The sequence below is a fragment of the Orbicella faveolata genome, unplaced genomic scaffold (assembly GCF_042242905.1).
Source record: "Orbicella faveolata isolate gen_17 unplaced genomic scaffold, um_ofav_v1 contig_15, whole genome shotgun sequence".
Taxonomy (NCBI): Eukaryota; Metazoa; Cnidaria; class Anthozoa; order Scleractinia; family Merulinidae; genus Orbicella; species Orbicella faveolata.
In genome coordinates, this window is record NW_028301542.1 from 6199897 (window position 1) to 6217419 (window position 17523).

The following is a 17523-nucleotide window of genomic DNA, read 5'->3' on the forward strand; positions in this document are numbered from 1 at the left end:
ACGTTTACAAGATGGCGTTTCAGATCGTCACGGGTAGGGACGGGATGTTTTTTGTATTCATAATTCAAGATGGCGGACTGTTGAAGGCAAAGGTGACAACAGTTGTCCCCTGCAAGAACTTTATACAGAAGCAATTATTCAAGCTGCGGGCTGGAGATAACATTGAGGTATTTCTAATCATAATGTTGAAGGGTTGAGAGAAAAACAGGGGAAAATGCCAACGAGGAGTAGGTTTTCTCAAGAAACTCCGAAAGATCAGATGTTTGGTTATGCAACTGTCTCTTGAACTTTCATCAGGCCATCTTTTGATATCTTTTCAGTATCAGTATCATATTTGCTCTCCAGACCGGACAACTATTTATTTTACCGAGCTATGGGAAAACTAAATGGGTTTGAATGGGGCTGAGTGATCTTAAGCACGTGTATATTTCAGTGTAGCACTGTTTTGGAAACGTTAACGTATTGAGAAGTAAACAGACAAGTAAATTGTTTACTTTTGGAAACAAAAGCAAACTTTATAAGACATTTATAGGATGCATATATACCAATGTAGTGCTGAGTAAATAAATATGGCAGCCGAAAATTATAACCATAAAATTTTATAAAGTCAGTTCCGTAATAAAAACAGATACAATAACATAAACACAACACACGTAAAGAGTAGATATACCTATAAATTCAGTTGAAATAAGGGGAAAACATATACAAGATTCGCACTAAACTTATTGTGTATCTATCCTGTGTATAATGAATTAGGATCTATAGAAACTACAGTGGTTGACAGTTACTCGAGTTAGCGGCGGTTGAAACAAACCATGGAACCATATCATCAGCATTTTAACTCTTTCAAGTGACTTTTTGTTGGAGACCAGACCAGGTTTTTAGCCAGGATTTAAAAAGTGGCCGTCCAAAATGTGCTTAATAGGACCTGCACATATAAACAGTTTATATGATAATTACATACATGTATGAAAAATAAAATGATTTTCTTTACTAAGTGGCTGACCACAGGATGCCTGGACACCAATCTGGCTAAAAGCCTAGACCAGACCTTCAAAGTTAATTCCAAAATTACAGTGTACATACCTTTTACTTATCTAATAAAGTATCTATATACATATTTACATTGATTCAAAATAACTTTGAAATTTTCAGGGGTTTCATTACATCCGCTTTCAGTGTTACATGCATAGGCGACATCTTTCGACCATCTCTCGACATCCCATTTTTCGACATGCTTCGTAAATGGCTGAAATACTGTTTACCTGTGAAACAAGCAATTTTTCTGGTTATTAGCGGAACAAATGACAAGTACACCTGTATATGATAATTACTGACCTCAAATGAATGAAGAAGATTGTGGACTCCATTTACAGGATAATTCAAACGATTTTAGTGTAGACGATCGACTCTCAGTAGTGACTTCTGGTAGAATTGGGCCGCTACCGCTCAGTTAATATTCGAAAGATGTAAACATTCAAAGCAGTCAATTTATCCCTCACAGAATGTTTTCTTGATGCTCCTAGCCTTAGTTTGATGTCAAATAAATCCATCTTTCATGACTAAAAGTCAAGTTCGACCATAAAGAAGCCACTTGTGCTTACATTTTGACGTAGGCCAGGTTACATAGCATGTTGAAAGATGGCATGTCGAGAGATAGTTACTATGCACATAACACTGAAAGTGAGTGTAAGGACTGGGCACCGGTCAGATTGAACGGCTGCACATTTTGCCTGTCTGGTTCGACCATATAGAGGAAAGTTCTTATAAAGAAGTTCAGTTCAAAACATTTTCCCCCTCTTTTGAAATAAATGTGGCAACCAAAAATTATTACCATAAATTACAAAGTCAGGTACTTAATAAAAGCAGCTGCCATATTTATTTCAGTTGCCCTCCCACTGAAAATAGAAATGTTAATGAAACCCCTGAGTTTTGTCAGTCTAGTTTTGTTCACTTTGCTTTGTATACCACTAGAAGACGCCATGTTCATGTATGGAAAAGGGCAAGATCGTCACCCATTTTTGGTTTGCTTTAGCTGTCCTTATTCTACTGCCACTCAATCAAGGTATTTCACTGTTTATATTATCATTCCCTACCTCTCTCCTTCACAGAAACTCCTTAGGGGAAGAGGAAGTGAATTGGAGTGGGAAGGTGCACAGAGGACGATGGGAAGAGGGAAAGTGTGAATCTCTCTCCTGAGTGACGTAGGCCTCTCTTTTGCTGCCTTGACCATGTAGGCTGGTAGTTTAGAGGCTGGGTAGAGGAAATAACAAAAGTGCACAAGGAATGCCAGGAGAGCGAAGGAGAGAAGAGAGGCTCCTGCCCTTTCCATCGTCCTGTTGTCCTTGCGTGCTTTCCCAATCCCAATTCACTTTCTCCTCACCTATAGAGACTCTACAGAGGAGGGTGTTCATTGCAAAACAGTGCTTAAAATCCATTTTAATGATTTAATCATTTGTTTCTTGTAAGGACATCAAGAAAACCAACATTATATGAGGTCCTTGATGTATCAGAAAAAGCCACTCTTGGAGAAATCAGGGATGCTTTTCTCACAAAATCCAAAGAGGTGACCTCTCATTTTGTTTGTAATACTATTTAAAGCACCATTAAACTTGGGGGGAACTCTGTAAATCTTTGGGTGGGGGTGTACCACTGGGACTCTGAAACCCTTACCCTATAGCCTGCAGTGCTGACGTATTGCGTGTGTTCACGAGTTACGTGTATTGGTATTACTTCACGATCAAGTAGATTTGCTGCCATTTTTTTCGTCTTTCCCTGTCTTATACTAGACCATGATCATCTGATTTTGCAACCTTGTCCTAGATTAGGCACCAAATTTAAACCCCTACCCTATTCCAGACTAGCTATTTCAGTGGTGCAGAAAAGGTTTATTACTAGGCTAGGATGGGGAGAAAGGCTTTTGCCAAGATTGTAAGGGAGCAACACGTGCAAAAATTCTTGACCTCAGTGAGAGAGCTGTACAATGTTAATTTAAATATAACTGTTAATAAATTATTGTGATTACTTTTTTCAACACAGTTACATCCAGACATGAATCCACATAAACCAGAACTCCATGAAAGTTTTGTGCAGGTAAACATTGTTCTTTCTTTAATATTGTCAGACATGAAAATAAAAGCTTGCCTATTTCTTGTTCATAGCACTTAGAAGACATGTATATTTCTTCTTTATTTACTAATAACTGTCTGTATTTATAATCTTGTTTGGCATTTGATGTTCATAATAGACAAATGCCTGTGTGGACAGGGTCTTCAAGGTTTTTACAGCTTAGAAAGTTCTAACTTGTTCTCACTGGCCTGTTTTTGCAGATTAATAATGCCTATAGTGTATTAAGCAATGCCACCCAACGACTTGAATATGATTTAAAACTCAGAGAGAAACCCATACATGTAACTCAATCCTCAGGAGGAAGTCCCTTTGGTTCAGTACCACAACACCGGTGAGAGGCCATTATGTTTTTAAACTAGTGCGAGGTCCTTTGGGGAAACATTGGGTCTGCTTTATATAGTTTTTGTAGTTTCAGGGCTTGAATACTAAACCTCTATTTTCTGCTTGTCCTTTGGACAAACAGCTCTCAAATTTAGCTTTCCCTCGGGTAGTGTTAATTTGCTTTTCTTGATTTAGTTGGCAGATGACTTGCTTGGGCCCTTTCCCATTGGGCAAGTGAGAATTAAAAGTTACTTGTCTGGCAGGAAATTCTACTTGTCCTACATGTAGATGACTGAATACCACTTTTTTCAAGCCCTGAATTTTGAAGGGTAATATTGATCCCAATTTGGTAATTAGAATTCACAGAATTTCTAATGGTCTGTTGATAAATTATCAACCATACAGTGGAATTTTTTTTCCTCCCTCTGTTGGCTCTAAAGTGGTATTACTGACAGGTATCATTTTCCCATGGGGGTGCTCTTAGAAAATTTGGATGAGGATGTGAGGCCCACTTCCCAAAACCCTTACCCTATTTATGATCAAAATCTGTGATTTTCCCTACCCTATGTATATTTATGACCTGATGGTCCAAAAATTTGATACCTTATTTATGACAGCACCTGATCCTTTAATCAAATTACCCTGTTTCAGACCTGCCATATAATTAGTTATTTAGTTCAGACTGTCGTTGAAGGCATTGTGAAGGGCTTTTTTTTAATGGTCTTATCGATAATGATGAAAAAGTAGCCTCTTCTAGAAAGAAAAAAACATCTATCCAATTCAAGACTAGAGTGCAAAAACCATACCCTATTTATGACCAAAACAGCCAATATCAATACCTTACTTATGACCCAAATGGCTGAAAAACCATACCCTGTGGGGCCACACACACTTATATAATCCATATAAGTTACCCCCCCCCCCCCCCCCCATTTTGGTGGAAATTTTGTGATGTGATAATCTGAGATTGAACTTGGTCAGTTGCAACTTGCTCAAACATATTTGAATTGTTTTCCTTTGTACATACGGTCAATCAATAGCTCAAAACTTGCATAGAGTATATTCCTGAGATACAGTACATGTAATTTTTTTGCCAGTTTGCTTCTTCATTTTCCAGTTACCATTGACCTGTGATGTTGCTTCTTTGGTATTTTGTATGGTGAAACTTGTGTTTTATGATTCCGTAAGAGAGTTATATTTGTGTCAGTGACTAAAATAAATTGAATGTGTGAATTTTTGTTATTAACAGGCAATCCCCCAAAAGTTACTATTATGAGAAGGCCACGAATAACTCAAACTACAGGTAAATTAAATTTATTTCTTTGAAAATGAATTGAACACAGCTGTTTATCATGCAATTTTGCAGGGAGTAATTGTAATATTGCTTTCCCTCCAGGACGGGATATGGTAATCATTATTTTATTAAATAATTTAGAAAATTACTTAAATACCGTAAATCCTCGAATAAGCACCTCCCCTCAAGCACCCCTTTGAATAAGCGCCCCTTCTATCAGCCAAAATGTAAAATAAGCACCTCCCCTGGAATACATGTAAGCACCCTGTCCCCTTCCCCTGTTCTATAGAAGAGTACTCAGACAACAAAGGATATGTACATGTATTTATTGATCACGGGTTGTGTAATCTTGTCCCTGGGGTGTTATGTCATTGTGACACATTGTCACAATGCTTCATTAGGAGGATGTTAATTTACGTTGATATATATATCATGTTTTCTTCTATATTGTATTCATTTGAGTCATACAGCCGCTTTTCCGCCCTCTAAAATACCCATGACTAAGGCCGACTAGTGTTTTTGAGTATCGGTCTACCTTGTTGTAAACTTTATTCAGTAAAGTTATTACTCAGTATGTATTTTCAGTTTTTGTTATTATGTGCACGCCAGTATTGTTTCTTTAAGTCATTATTATGTAATTTTGATTGAAAGGACATAATAAAGAGGGTCATACAAGGCTTGTGTTGACACTTCCCGGAGGTGGTTGTTTAATACACGATTAATGTTTTTATACTCAGTTGAGCTGGGCAAATTAGAATATAAGTATTGTTTTGGTCATGCTCAATCACAAGCAAGTGATCATCAACTCATTCAAACACTGTACAATGCATGTCAGACCATCGCAAGTACGGATGACAGTGAAGATCTGCTAAATTCATTGCTTATTAAGCCCAACCACAGCAAGCCTGGACCAGCTAAAGGGATTGTATTACGTAGTTCTTCAAAAGAGCCAGAGTCCTTCTGATACTTCTGGGGGACTGACACATGCATTATATATTATAAAAAACCCAATGATAACTGACCGCGCTTTGGGAAAAATTAAATAAGCGCCCCCCTTGATTAAGTGCCTCCCTCAAAAAAGCACCCTCCCCCCCCCCCCCTCCCCCCAGTTTCCAAAGTTTGAAATAAGTGCTCCAGGTGCTAATTTGAGGATTTATGGTATTGGAACCAGAGGAGGATTACCTGGGAGGATTACAGATGCTATTTAGATTAAAGATTAAATTCAATTACGGTAGACTACAAGTAGCCCCTCTTTCACTTACTTACTTACTTACACTTCTAAGTCCATCATGCGTGACGTGAAAGAAAACCGCATGAAAAAATTTCCATCTGAAATCTTGGGGGCAATTTTTCCTTGCAATTTATGCATGCTCAATGGTCATGCTCAATGGACTAAGCAAAAGAGGGACTACTTGTAGTCTACAATAAATTTATTATCATAATGGAAATACCATATCTTACAGTTTTAATTTAAAGTACTTTAAATTTATCTTATCCAGCAATTTCAGCTTCAGTTGTTATTTGAAACTTCATTCTACTGCATTTTCCTAACTTATTCAGACTTTCCTTTGAAAAAAAACTTATTACAGACAAACAAGGCCCAACGATTTTGCAACAGGGTCAGTTGTAAATTCTGCCCAACGACAGAAATCCAACAAAATGATTATGATGGGTGCAATTGCCTTTATGCTGATTGGAGCCACGGTACAATATTTCTTTATAAGGTAAGTGTTTGTGTCTTATAACAACAATAGGTCTTTTGCAGCAGTCAGTTACACATGACCAATAATTTCTTAAAGGAGCTCTGTCTTGGTTTGCGCATATTGAAAAAGTCTAGCCTCAATTTTTCAAATTCGTCGACTACAATCCGTGTTAATCTTCTCCATCCTTAGCCATCCTTGTTCCTTTATGGTTGATCATTATGTCTCTGGTATTTTTCTCTCTTATTAAACTGTTATTTTCAGGTTTCCTACCATTTAAGGGCAATTTTGTATGTGGCCAAAATAACTCAAAATACCATGACTGAACTCCTTTAACTGTATGGCATATTTGTAGACGCTGCTGTTCCATTTCTGATTACATTCCATGTATGTATATGTAATATACTACTGGTGACTAAATCAGTGTGTTCTTTAAAAGTATGTCACATGACCAACTGTTGCAAAAGGCCTTTTATAATTATATTAACAGTTATTATTATTTCAAGGCATATAAATTTTCTTTTGAAAATTTCGCAGAGATCTTTTGTATGTTACATGACTGCCATGTATGCACTAAGTACTCTACTGTATTGTTTGCGAACCAACCTTATGCAAGCAGATAACTTGTGTGTTTGTCCACAATAAATCCTTTCGCCCAATTAATAAATTTTACATGCATGGATGAAGCATGTGCACTAAATCTGACATTTTCTGTTTAAAAATGTTGATTATTGTCTGTGAAATTTGGAAAATTGTACACAAATATTTGTAGCCTGTGATTAAGCAAAGGTAAATTTTGTATACGGCTTCAGTAGCATGAGGCGAATACAACTGTAGTTACTGCAGTGGTACTTCTACTCCCACCTGGATGGGATGCTAGTTCATCACAGGGCTACCCCCAGCATTAAATTTGCCGGCACCTGGGTGGAGAGAGGTACTGTGAGAGTAAAGAGTCTTGACTAAGAACACAACACAATGTCCCCGGCCAGGGCTTGAACCTGGACTGCTCAATCTGAGGTTGAGCACCCTAACTATGAGGCCACAGTGCCTTGGCAACAAGATATGAAGACAACACTACATGTAACTCTGTACTGCAAGATGTCTGTGACGTGATTGTGGACTCTCTTTTCCATCAGATCACGTCATAATGTATACAGGGCCAAGGCTGATGAATCAAGCAGAAAAGCCCATCAGGTGTATGCTGAGGTCAGGGAAAGAGCAAGGTATGCACAGTACAAAACAAAATGTGGTTGAAGGGGCACTGATTTCAATAATTCAAAACATTAAAGACATAATATTATTTTCATTGGTGGAAAACTTAATATAACAGTCATGTTTTGTAGAAAATTACTACTGAACAGTAACTTTATTAGGGTACTGAAGCTACAAAATGTGTCAAAAGACTGATTCAATGGTTTATGTATCTCAAACCAAAAAAGTTAATGCAATTATTGTGCTATGATACAGTGCAGATATTTTTTGGTTTTTTTTTTCATTTAAAGGTTTAAATTTCATATGTTGCATACATTGTAATTGTACAAACGTACCCTTTGATTCAGTTGAATAACATTACCCTTTTCAAAGTTGTAGCACCCTAATAAGTTTGAAAATGCTAGATGATCAGTGGTGAATCTAATAACAGCAAAATTCATTCTTGTTTCAGAGCAAATGGCCTTAAGAAGCAACTTGAACTTTTCGTGTCTCAACATAGCGGACTTGAAAAAATAGTTGCGGCAAAAGCACTGAAGCAGTTTTTTGGTGACAACAAGAAGTAATGTCAGGAAATGATAATATTATTTATTGATTCTCGTCATCAATGTGGAACTGGTATGTGTTTAACCTTGTGCTAGATAATCACACATTTCCCCAACATCATTAACCGGATGGACAGACTTTGAAGGTTAATAAATACATATGTATATATAGTAAATGTTTGACTGGTTTATCCAACGTGATGTTTGTTACAAGACTTAAATTAGCGGTGGCTCTGTTAGGGTAAAATTCTTGTTTGGGACATGGTGTTGGAACAGTGACATTATAGAGGCTGATAAAATGACAATGATGCCTCTAACAAGGGGGGGGGGGGGGGGAGAAGAAGGTTATACTGATGATGAAGAGGGATTTTTGAAGAATTTAATCACAAACTTATAACAAACAAAATGCATAGACCACTTGCTGACTAACCAAAATACCGGCATGTATGTGCGCATAAATTTAGTTTCATTGGATATCACCTAAGGAAGGTAACATTCACAAAACATATTTGGCTCCCGAAGGCTGTGTTGAATCAAGCTCAACAAATTTTTATCGTCAAGAATACTGTCTTAACATAAGATAATAATTATTACAATATTCTACAGTCTTGTCTGTTATGGTAAAGAACTTTATAGAAAAAAAGTAATTGTTTTTACTGGCATCTTATTTGTAAAATTATTCAGCAAAAAATAATGTACATGTAAGTTGGATGAGTTTTATCTCTTTTTTTTTTTTTCAACAAGAATAAATAGTTGTAAAGATTAACTAGTCAGGGTGGATTGAATTAAAAACTATTATTTTATTTTTCCCCAGATTTATGTAAACCATTTTTAATTCTTTTCTGTAAATAGTCTGTCACTTATGTCAAATCTATTGAGATGATTTTGACATAATTGTACTTACAGTACCACTACATACTTTGTACATGTTAACAGAAATTGCTATCTTGCAAGGTTTAAATTAAAAAAATATCTAGTATATAAAATGTAACAACCCATATTTATTGTTGTATTTTTCTCAACTGGGGGTTGTCACCTTAAAATCTATTTTGGTTGTCTACATATACATGTAAGACCAGTATGCTTGCAGTTGATGACTTGCAGTTCTTTTGCCTCTCTGCTTGCATGACACAAGTTCACATAAAAACTTTTTTTAAGTTATTCCAAAGTCAACCACACCATTGGGTCAGTTAATTGAAGATATGATTCTTGACTGACTTTTAAAATAATGTCTGGATGAAACCCTGCTGTGTGGCTATGAGTAGTACTTCTGTGTGATACTGTAAGTTGATTGTCTGTGGATAAAACCCTAGTGTGTGACCATTCAAATGAAAGCTACTGAGCAGTACTTTCATGTGGTACTGTTTATTATGCTATACAAGGTGGTTCTAACTTTTAAGTCTGTGGATGAAACCCTAGTGTGTGACCATTCAAATGAAAGCTATTGAGCAGTACTTTTATGTGGTACTGTTTATTATGCTATACAAGGTGGTTCTAACTTTTAAGTCTGTGGATGAAACCCTAGTGTGTGACCATTCAAATGAAAGCTATTGAGCAGTACTTTCATGTGGTACTGTTTATCATGCTATACAAGGTGGTTCTACCTTTTAAGTCTGTGGATGAAAGTGTGCATGAACTGCAGTTCTTTTGAGAGTGTAGGGAGTACATATGTAGGTGTCATGACACTGAAAATAATAAGACTTAAAATCATGAAACAAAGTTTGATTTATTAAGTCATTACCATTAATATTAATAATGATAAAATGTTATTTGCCATAATAATATTATATTTCATTCATACGAACAGCTGACTATCCTCTACTGTTAAATTCTGTTCTAATTCTATTAGAAGTGCAAATCCATGCAAGTTCTCTTTAAATAGTTTCGATAAAAATATAACAATAATATTGCAATAATTACTTGGATGAGAAACGAGCTTAAGTCTGCCTAGGATTGTTAAACATTATTAATAATAATATTTTACATGTAATTTTTTCTCATGATCATAAAACTGTGAAGAGTGAATGAAAGCCATGTACTTTAAAGCCTTGGAAACTAATGATAAATTGCTGTTATTGGCATCGCTAGTGGTAGATCATCATCATCATCATCATCATCATCACCATTATCATCCATTTATCCTTGCTGCACCATGCGGCACATCAGGCCTTGGATCAAAGATCGTGTTGCTTTGTGCTCACTCTACACAGTTACTATTTAAGAGAAAAATACATCTCTGCTTGCTGTAGATGGACATAATTTATGTCCACTTTTTTCTTACTGTGTACACTAATTAAATTAACCCATTACCCACAGTACTGATAACCTAAACTTTCTCCTCACTGGTTTTCACACATTCCTTGAGACATCAGTATGGAGAATTAAACTGTAAGTATAGAACGACTTAGTGATCAATTGTCTCACTCTTGTGATTTACCTACCTACCTACCTGACTGTACTGTGGTAGTATTAAAAGAGAAAATAAGCAAATGTATGACATATAGATGATCCATATTAACTGAATGTACAGGAACAGAAGATGCTGTTTATTGATTAATTACTTTCTGTGAAAAAATGCTAGTGCTGTAATTAATTTTGTGTCTCTATTATAATATACATAGCGACACTCGTCAACAATTATTATGGGCAAAAACTCTGATCAATCCCACTTTTTGAGTTGAAATTTTCAGGCCACCAGACTGAATAATTGAGTTTCCATTATATGATCATCAGGGTGCTTGTTGAGGAAGTGATCCAGAACACTAAGCCTTAGGATGAACTTTCCTGACATTGAGATAAACAAGCATCAATAAGTTTAATACAGCTGTGAAGATCAAAGCAACAGCTCTGGTGGCTTAGAACTTTACAGCTGTGATGATGACAAATTCTTTTAGTGCTGAGATGAGGACAAAGCTACTCTGGGATTATGGGGTGGGTCATACAAAGAATTCTTCCTCTCCCCATTTTCCACTTACTAAAATTCAAAATGGCAACTTTACAATCAACACTGACAGCCTGACAGTTAATTCCATAGACAAAATAAGAGTGACTTCACAGTCCAAGAATACAAATTGTACATAATGTGGACTACGTTTTATTACTAACAGAACTAGTTGATCATTGTGCCAAATGATTACTACGTGGAAAGTTCGTTTAAGTTTCCAAAACACCATTATTGTCCTTTTTTTTATCACTGGACAGTGCTTTGATTGACCAAACAACAGCATTACATGTACACAAGCAAAACCTTTCTAGGTATCATCTAAAGCAGTTAAATCTAAGGCTAATTTAATATTGTATCTTTTTGAACTGTTCTGAACAAGCACCAAAATCGTTCATAAATTATAACATTAACCGCAGTTATGTTGCCTCCAATGTGATGCTTGGCCAGTATATTTTTTAATACATAATGTATTATGTCTCTTGTATTTGCCTCTTGGACTACTGTCAGTTGGTACTGATTATTAAGTGCAGTGTCTGATATTTTAGCTACACTAAAACACACTAAGTCCTTAAAGCCACCCTTGTTTGATATCACATTAAATATTTTAGTAGAAACTTAAGCCATAAGCGTGATTGTCCAATACTAAACTGACTACGAATTTGACTGTTTTTGTGATTGTCAACTCCATAGGAGTGTCTATTTCTTGACACATGTATTGAGAACTTACATTTTGGCCACTTGCAAGCTTTATATAAGTTAAGTTTGTGGGAGATCTGACTAGTGATCTAGTGATCAATAACATGGAAAGTGTAGTGTCTACTAAAACACTTCATGCTATTTGTTTTCTCTGCATGAGTGGTGGTTTCTTGTAGAAAATGTTATCTTACAAGTTGTCTGTTGTGAAAATGTTAAATACAAGGCACCCCTGAAAAAAAACATGGCATTTTAATTTTGCCTTAGTTTGTTCATCGAAGTACAGTTGTACATTCATGTCTTTTTGCAATGTTTGTGGTCTCTTTGGAACAAAAAGTATAGGAACACCAGTCGACAGGTCTAGGTAGTGGCCTGCTTTGTTCTGCCCAGTGCTACTTCCCGCATTCTAGGGTCTCGACTTTCCATTTGAGCTCCTGTTGTTGAATGAAGATATTTTACTGCAGAGGCATTCGCCCGTTGCTTATTGTTAAACAGAGTTTCCACTCTGTCATGGATAATCCTCTGTCTTTGTCAAGATCACAATCATTTAACAGCTTTTTGCCACATTTTCTTCCTCGTTTGATGTTGCCGAGATTTTTTTTCATAGAAGCTGTCAGAAATTCACTAGATACAAGCAGTTTGTCCCTATTGCTATCCAGTCGATTAAACTTCCAGATAAAAACTTGCTTGTCTGTTAGTGATGAACCGACATAATGTAGGTCCCCTGATCTGGCACTCCTGCGCTGATTTCTTATCAGGGTTTCTATATTATTAAAAAAGACAGACAGAAAGAAAGAAAGAAAGAAAACAGTCAAATTAAAATGACAGAAACGAGACAAGTTATTGATTGTTAATGTTGTTGAAAACCAAGTTTTGCTTTTGTTATAATGCAGAGAGGTTGTTACAACTTACAATATTTTGCCTCTGTTACAGAGTCATAGTCATTTAGTTAGATCAAAACGTGGATGGCTAATATATGTGTTCTTTTTTTTTTCTGCTTTGTTCTCATTAGCATATTGAAGATTTGAGGTTTGGAATTGCTCTAATAATGAATTTAATCTTCAGTTATTAGATGGCAAAAAGCCATGTAATACGTGGGTTGGATTTGATAAAAAAAAAATTGATGTGAGTTTTTTAAGCCAGTTGCGCAGAGTAGTAAGTGCAAAACCAATTCCTTTTCGTCAATCTTGCTGCTCTATCAAGAAGAATTAACTAAGTCAAATCATGATCCTCCACTACAGGTGTACCTGAGTGACTCTCATCACCAGTGGGATAATCCTCCTCCAGATCCTTCCTAAATAATCTCAGCATATTTCTTTTGAATGAGGTCCACAGGTCTTGTGCACATTCTAAATTGAAGATGAGAATGAACAATTGTAAGTAAGAAATGGAGAACATTTTCTTTGTTTACACTGAGTTGCAGAAACAGAAACGGAAGTTTATGAGAATGAGAAAATTAATGCTTTTGGAACACAGCCACATGCAAGTATTTTCACTGCGTTTTGGAGCTCTCTGAAATTTCCACTTGTGTTCTATTTAACAATTAGATTATGAGTTTGAGATTTCTATTGGGCGATAGCTGATGAGGGCAAATAACCTAATTGTTTTAGTATAAATCTACCAGTCGTCCAAAATTTTATCAAATCCTCTTCACAGATACATGTACTTTGAAAATGCAAAGAATTGTAAATTTACTGAACTGCTTTTAGTGTGCACACTCTTAGCTCCTAGTGATATGGTCAAACTCAGGTGATGTAAGAGCTGAGCCACAATAACTTATTCACTCACCTTTTTTCACTAGACTTGTTGAATTGTCTTTGGCCACTAAATTCAAGAACAAACACAAACATGTGTAAATAGTTAATATATAATTTCATTTTAATTGGTACACCAAGTATTGGTTAGGAATGTCAGAAAGGAAAATCTCGGATTATTATTTGTAATCAATATTAATTATTTAATGATTTTTAATAATCATTATTACAGGCCTTTATCACTAGCAGCGTATGTTTATACTGGTATACTGTAGACCTATACGCTACTATACTATCTATCTTTGCACATGAATTGCAGACCTCTATAGGCAGACAATTGATTATACACTCGCATTAACCTTTACTCAGAAGCAAGAAATGCTTAACATTTATGCCGCTGCTCATTACCTGTTTGATTCCAATCAGTACATGCTGGGTTTGTTTTTCATGCTGCATATTATTAGGAATTAGCACACAATTGCCACGAATAAAGTGAGATGCAACTCCATCAAAGTCCACTGACTCTGGAGAGTCAGGCTTGAGACCTATGGTAGCCAATAATTACGCAGGCTAAAAAACTTTCAGATGTGGCTTGAAGGTTTACTTTGTAGTTTACTAGCCTCTGGCTAATGAAATACATGTACAGCTATTCCAACAATACTTGATTAGAACTAAACTCAATATAGTCGTCATTTTCAATTACAATAAGAAGTCGACCACATTACTTACTATACTTCCAGCAATCGAGAGACGTAGACTTCCTTGTTGTGCCAGGTATTGGTTTGCCTGTGTCAACATCAACACACCAGCAGTAACCAATAGAGTAATGACACTGAGTGGGAGAGTATGACCCATCACTCGCACAACGTGGCAAGTACTGCTGGTTTGCACCTGAAGAATGCTTGTTTGATTTCAGTGCTGCTAAATATTCTCCAGTGCACTTCTTTATTTCTGATGAGCAATCAGAGGAACATAATAAATCAAGATTATAATGATTATTGGATGATACGTGTACTTAAAAATAGGTACATAACGTGTACCTGTGTCTCTTGCTCTACTCGAGATTTTGTTAAGTCTCAATCACTGACAGCTTTCTCTCATATATTGAATGCATTTGCTACAAAATTTGTGATAATAACAATTCTTTAATTTATACATTGTCTTCAACTGCTTTTTTCAAGTTGAGAGTAATGTCCACATTCACTTTCAAATTTAGCAAGTCTCTTTCACCATTTTATGATTTACTGTAATCAACAGGCCTCCTACCTTAGTTCCCATCATATATTTATGATAATGTATAATATATATGTGTGTGTGTGTGTGTGTGTGTGTGTGTGACCGTGAATGGGAAAATGTACCTTAACGCTTATCCGTTAAATGGCCGCTAACGGACGGAAAGCTAACGGATAGTTAACGGCCTTCACAACATTCTAACGTTTTGTCCTAACGTTCTAACGGTTATCTAATTGTGCCTAACGGATGATCAAAGCGTTCTAACGCTCTCTCCTAACGTTCTAACAGCTAACTAAGTATGTCTAACGGATGAAGAACACGTTCTAATGGTTGCACGGTTTGTTCTAATGGATGACTGAAGCCGTTTAACAGTTGTCAGTCTAACAGCCTATATCTAAGAATGTTTAATGGTTGTCTAATGGTTTACATCTAAGGACTTTTAACAAACGAACAGCATAGCTTTCAGTCCAATGTTATAAACACATGCATAACCGTGCCAATCCATTATGTCTTATGCTCACGATTTCTAGAAAACGAATCACAAAGTGCCTATTTCATCAGTCGTCGATGGGACAAACATTTAAAAAATTATTTCCAGGGTGAGCATTGAAAGCAAAACTCAGTGATATAAACTATCACGTCCTCATCGAGACAGACAAAGTCAGAATTCGAGTCCTTTATTATCATGTGGAACGCGAAACGTCGCTAAAACCGTGTGTAAACAATTTAACTCGCCAGTCAAGCAGGGTGAACATTTTTTATTGTTTTACTCAAATGGATTTGTCGCTTGTACTTATTTTTACACGATGACTTTGTCCAGAGTTTTTTAAAAGTAACTGTTTTCTCCAGCTGTGGATTCGTAAAAGATTACGCTTTCTTGACAGAGCATGCGAAAAGCAGTACCTTCTGAAGCCACGAAGCTAGTCTCGAAGCGACGGGCGTTTTGTTGGCGCTGGTTTCGTCAGATAAAGTTGTTTTTGTCACATACATGTAGTTAAATTGGTTTCTTCTGATTCAGAGTCCGACAACAGTCTATCAAAATATTTATCAAACTTTCTACCGGAATATGGCCATTTCTTACATCTTGGCAGATGTAAACAACTTTATGCAAATTTTTGAACCCGCACTTTGTGACATTGACAAACGAGCACAAGTTCTTGACACGTGATCAGTGTTTACTTCGTAGAACATCTTTATTCATCGCATGACCATTTTGGTTGAGTTTTCTCCGTGTTTGGTTCGTTCATTTATAGCATTTGTAAGGTATTTTTAACTTTCATTTGTTCACGACTTACGGTAACAAATTACAAGCTCTCGAAACAACGGGACTTTGCGGAATAAATAAAACAGTTCATATAATGACGATCGTTGTTATGATTTTACATGTCGTTTCTGTTTTCAAAAGCGGCAAACATGTTTTGTTTTGGATTGTGTATAATAATTATAGTATGAAGGCTTTATTGAACTTCATTTGAGTTGTATTTATCAATCATCAGGGCATCAAAAAATAATAATCGCCAAACTTCTCATCGAAAGATAGCTATCTCTCATGATTGTTTTGAACTAAATGGAAGCCAAGAGCTGCTCTCGTTTCACACTGCGTTAGGCTATGTACCACATGCTACTTCAACGCGTGCCATGCCATTCTAACGGAATTGTTACCCGTTTAACGTATGCTAGTTTATTCTAACGGATCCTAACGGCTTCTCTAGCCTTGCTAACAGATACAGAGTTTTTGCTAACGGTTATGCTGTCCCGTCTAACGGTCTGATGCTAATGGCTAACGGATACATGTCTCTTGCTAACGGTTGCACTCTCCATTCAAACAGCCCGATGCTAACGTCTAACGGTTGGGCTAACGCCCCTAACATTTTTACGAAAACTTTCTAACGGATGACTAACGGATGCTTAACGCTTTTACCTGTCTAACGGATAAGCGTTAAGGTACGTTTTCCCGTTAACGGTCACATATATATATATATATATATATATATATATATATATATATATATATATATATATATATATATATATATTTATTTATTCACGTTTTTGGATACTCAAGATGCCCCAAGAATATATAATACACATTTGTACCCAAAGTCCAAAATAATGACAACTGAGGTATTCCTTACCTTTTACTCCAAAACACGTATACCACTCATTGAGCGATATCTTGTGGTCTCCGTCCCGGTCGCAGTAGGCCACAAAAGTACGGCTGCACTTTTTGGGATGAATAGACTTTTTTGTTATCTTGAGGAAATTATGTAACTCTCTCATCTCCAGCATGTAATCAGCATTTTCATCAAGGTGCGTGAATTTCCAGAGTAAAAGATGAACTTTACCCATGCTGTCAGACTGACCTAAAATAGCAACAAACATCAATATGTCAGCCTTTCTCATCATTTTCTAACATTTTAAATACTACTTTTATCAACTGGAAGTCAATAATCAAACAAGTGAAAAAAAATATTAGGACTTTTAATTATTATGATGTGAAATCTTTCTGGGGAGTCAGTTTTGGTTAATTTTTTTTTATTTTAACCGTTTACCCCTGAGGCGTATGAGAGTTTCTCTGAAATCAGTGAATAAAGGACCTTGCCAGTGGGCAATTTAACTGGATTTACTTGTAACCATACTCTGAAAGATTTCTGCTACAGAGCACTGCGCATGCATTGCATGCCTATAATTTCTAATAATG

General features: G+C 36.2%; 2 protein-coding genes and 1 long non-coding RNA gene across 7 annotated transcripts in view; 2 read left to right on the plus strand and 1 right to left on the minus strand.

The window, feature by feature from the left end:
* The window catches only part of LOC149113262 (uncharacterized), a 216184-nt gene that overhangs the window by 112866 nt on the left and 85795 nt on the right, over positions 1-17523 (plus strand). The window lies entirely within an intron of this gene.
* LOC110055530 (dnaJ homolog subfamily C member 4-like) lies at positions 38-9013 on the plus strand. Of its 2 annotated transcripts, none has more exons than XM_089288171.1 (9): positions 38-167; positions 1975-2065; positions 2470-2566; positions 3040-3093; positions 3330-3460; positions 4700-4753; positions 6334-6468; positions 7581-7667; positions 8108-9013. In XM_089288171.1, the coding sequence occupies exons 2-9, from the start codon at positions 1983-1985 to the stop codon at positions 8217-8219; spliced, it is 753 nt and encodes a 250-aa protein (XP_089144297.1). In that variant the 5' UTR covers positions 38-167; positions 1975-1982; the 3' UTR covers positions 8220-9013. The 2 variants fall into 2 exon arrangements, with proteins under 2 accessions (XP_089144297.1, XP_089144298.1); XM_089288172.1 differs by having other exon boundaries at positions 1978-2065.
* Positions 9906-17523, minus strand: part of LOC110058670 (SPARC-related modular calcium-binding protein 2-like) — a 38030-nt gene continuing 30412 nt past the window's right edge. For all 4 annotated transcript variants that reach the window (XM_089288167.1, XM_089288169.1, XM_089288166.1 and 1 more), the window contains 5 exons: positions 16958-17185; positions 14319-14540; positions 13624-13659; positions 13083-13184; positions 9906-12598 (listed from right to left, as the gene is read on the minus strand). In XM_089288167.1, the coding sequence (XP_089144293.1) occupies positions 12291-12598; positions 13083-13184; positions 13624-13659; positions 14319-14540; positions 16958-17185 (896 nt within the window). In that variant the 3' untranslated portion in view covers positions 9906-12290. The remainder of the gene's footprint in view (positions 12599-13082; positions 13185-13623; positions 13660-14318; positions 14541-16957; positions 17186-17523) is intronic.

Bases quoted from the DNA above. Each gene is read 5' to 3' on its own strand.
- LOC110055530 (XM_089288171.1), top strand. From the start codon at position 1,983: ATGTTCATGTATGGAAAAGGGCAAGATCGTCACCCATTTTTGGTTTGC. The intron at 3,461-4,699 runs GTGAGAGGCCAT...TGTTATTAACAG, and splicing joins GGTTCAGTACCACAACACCG to GCAATCCCCCAAAAGTTACT. The intron at 4,754-6,333 runs GTAAATTAAATT...AACTTATTACAG, and splicing joins ACGAATAACTCAAACTACAG to ACAAACAAGGCCCAACGATT.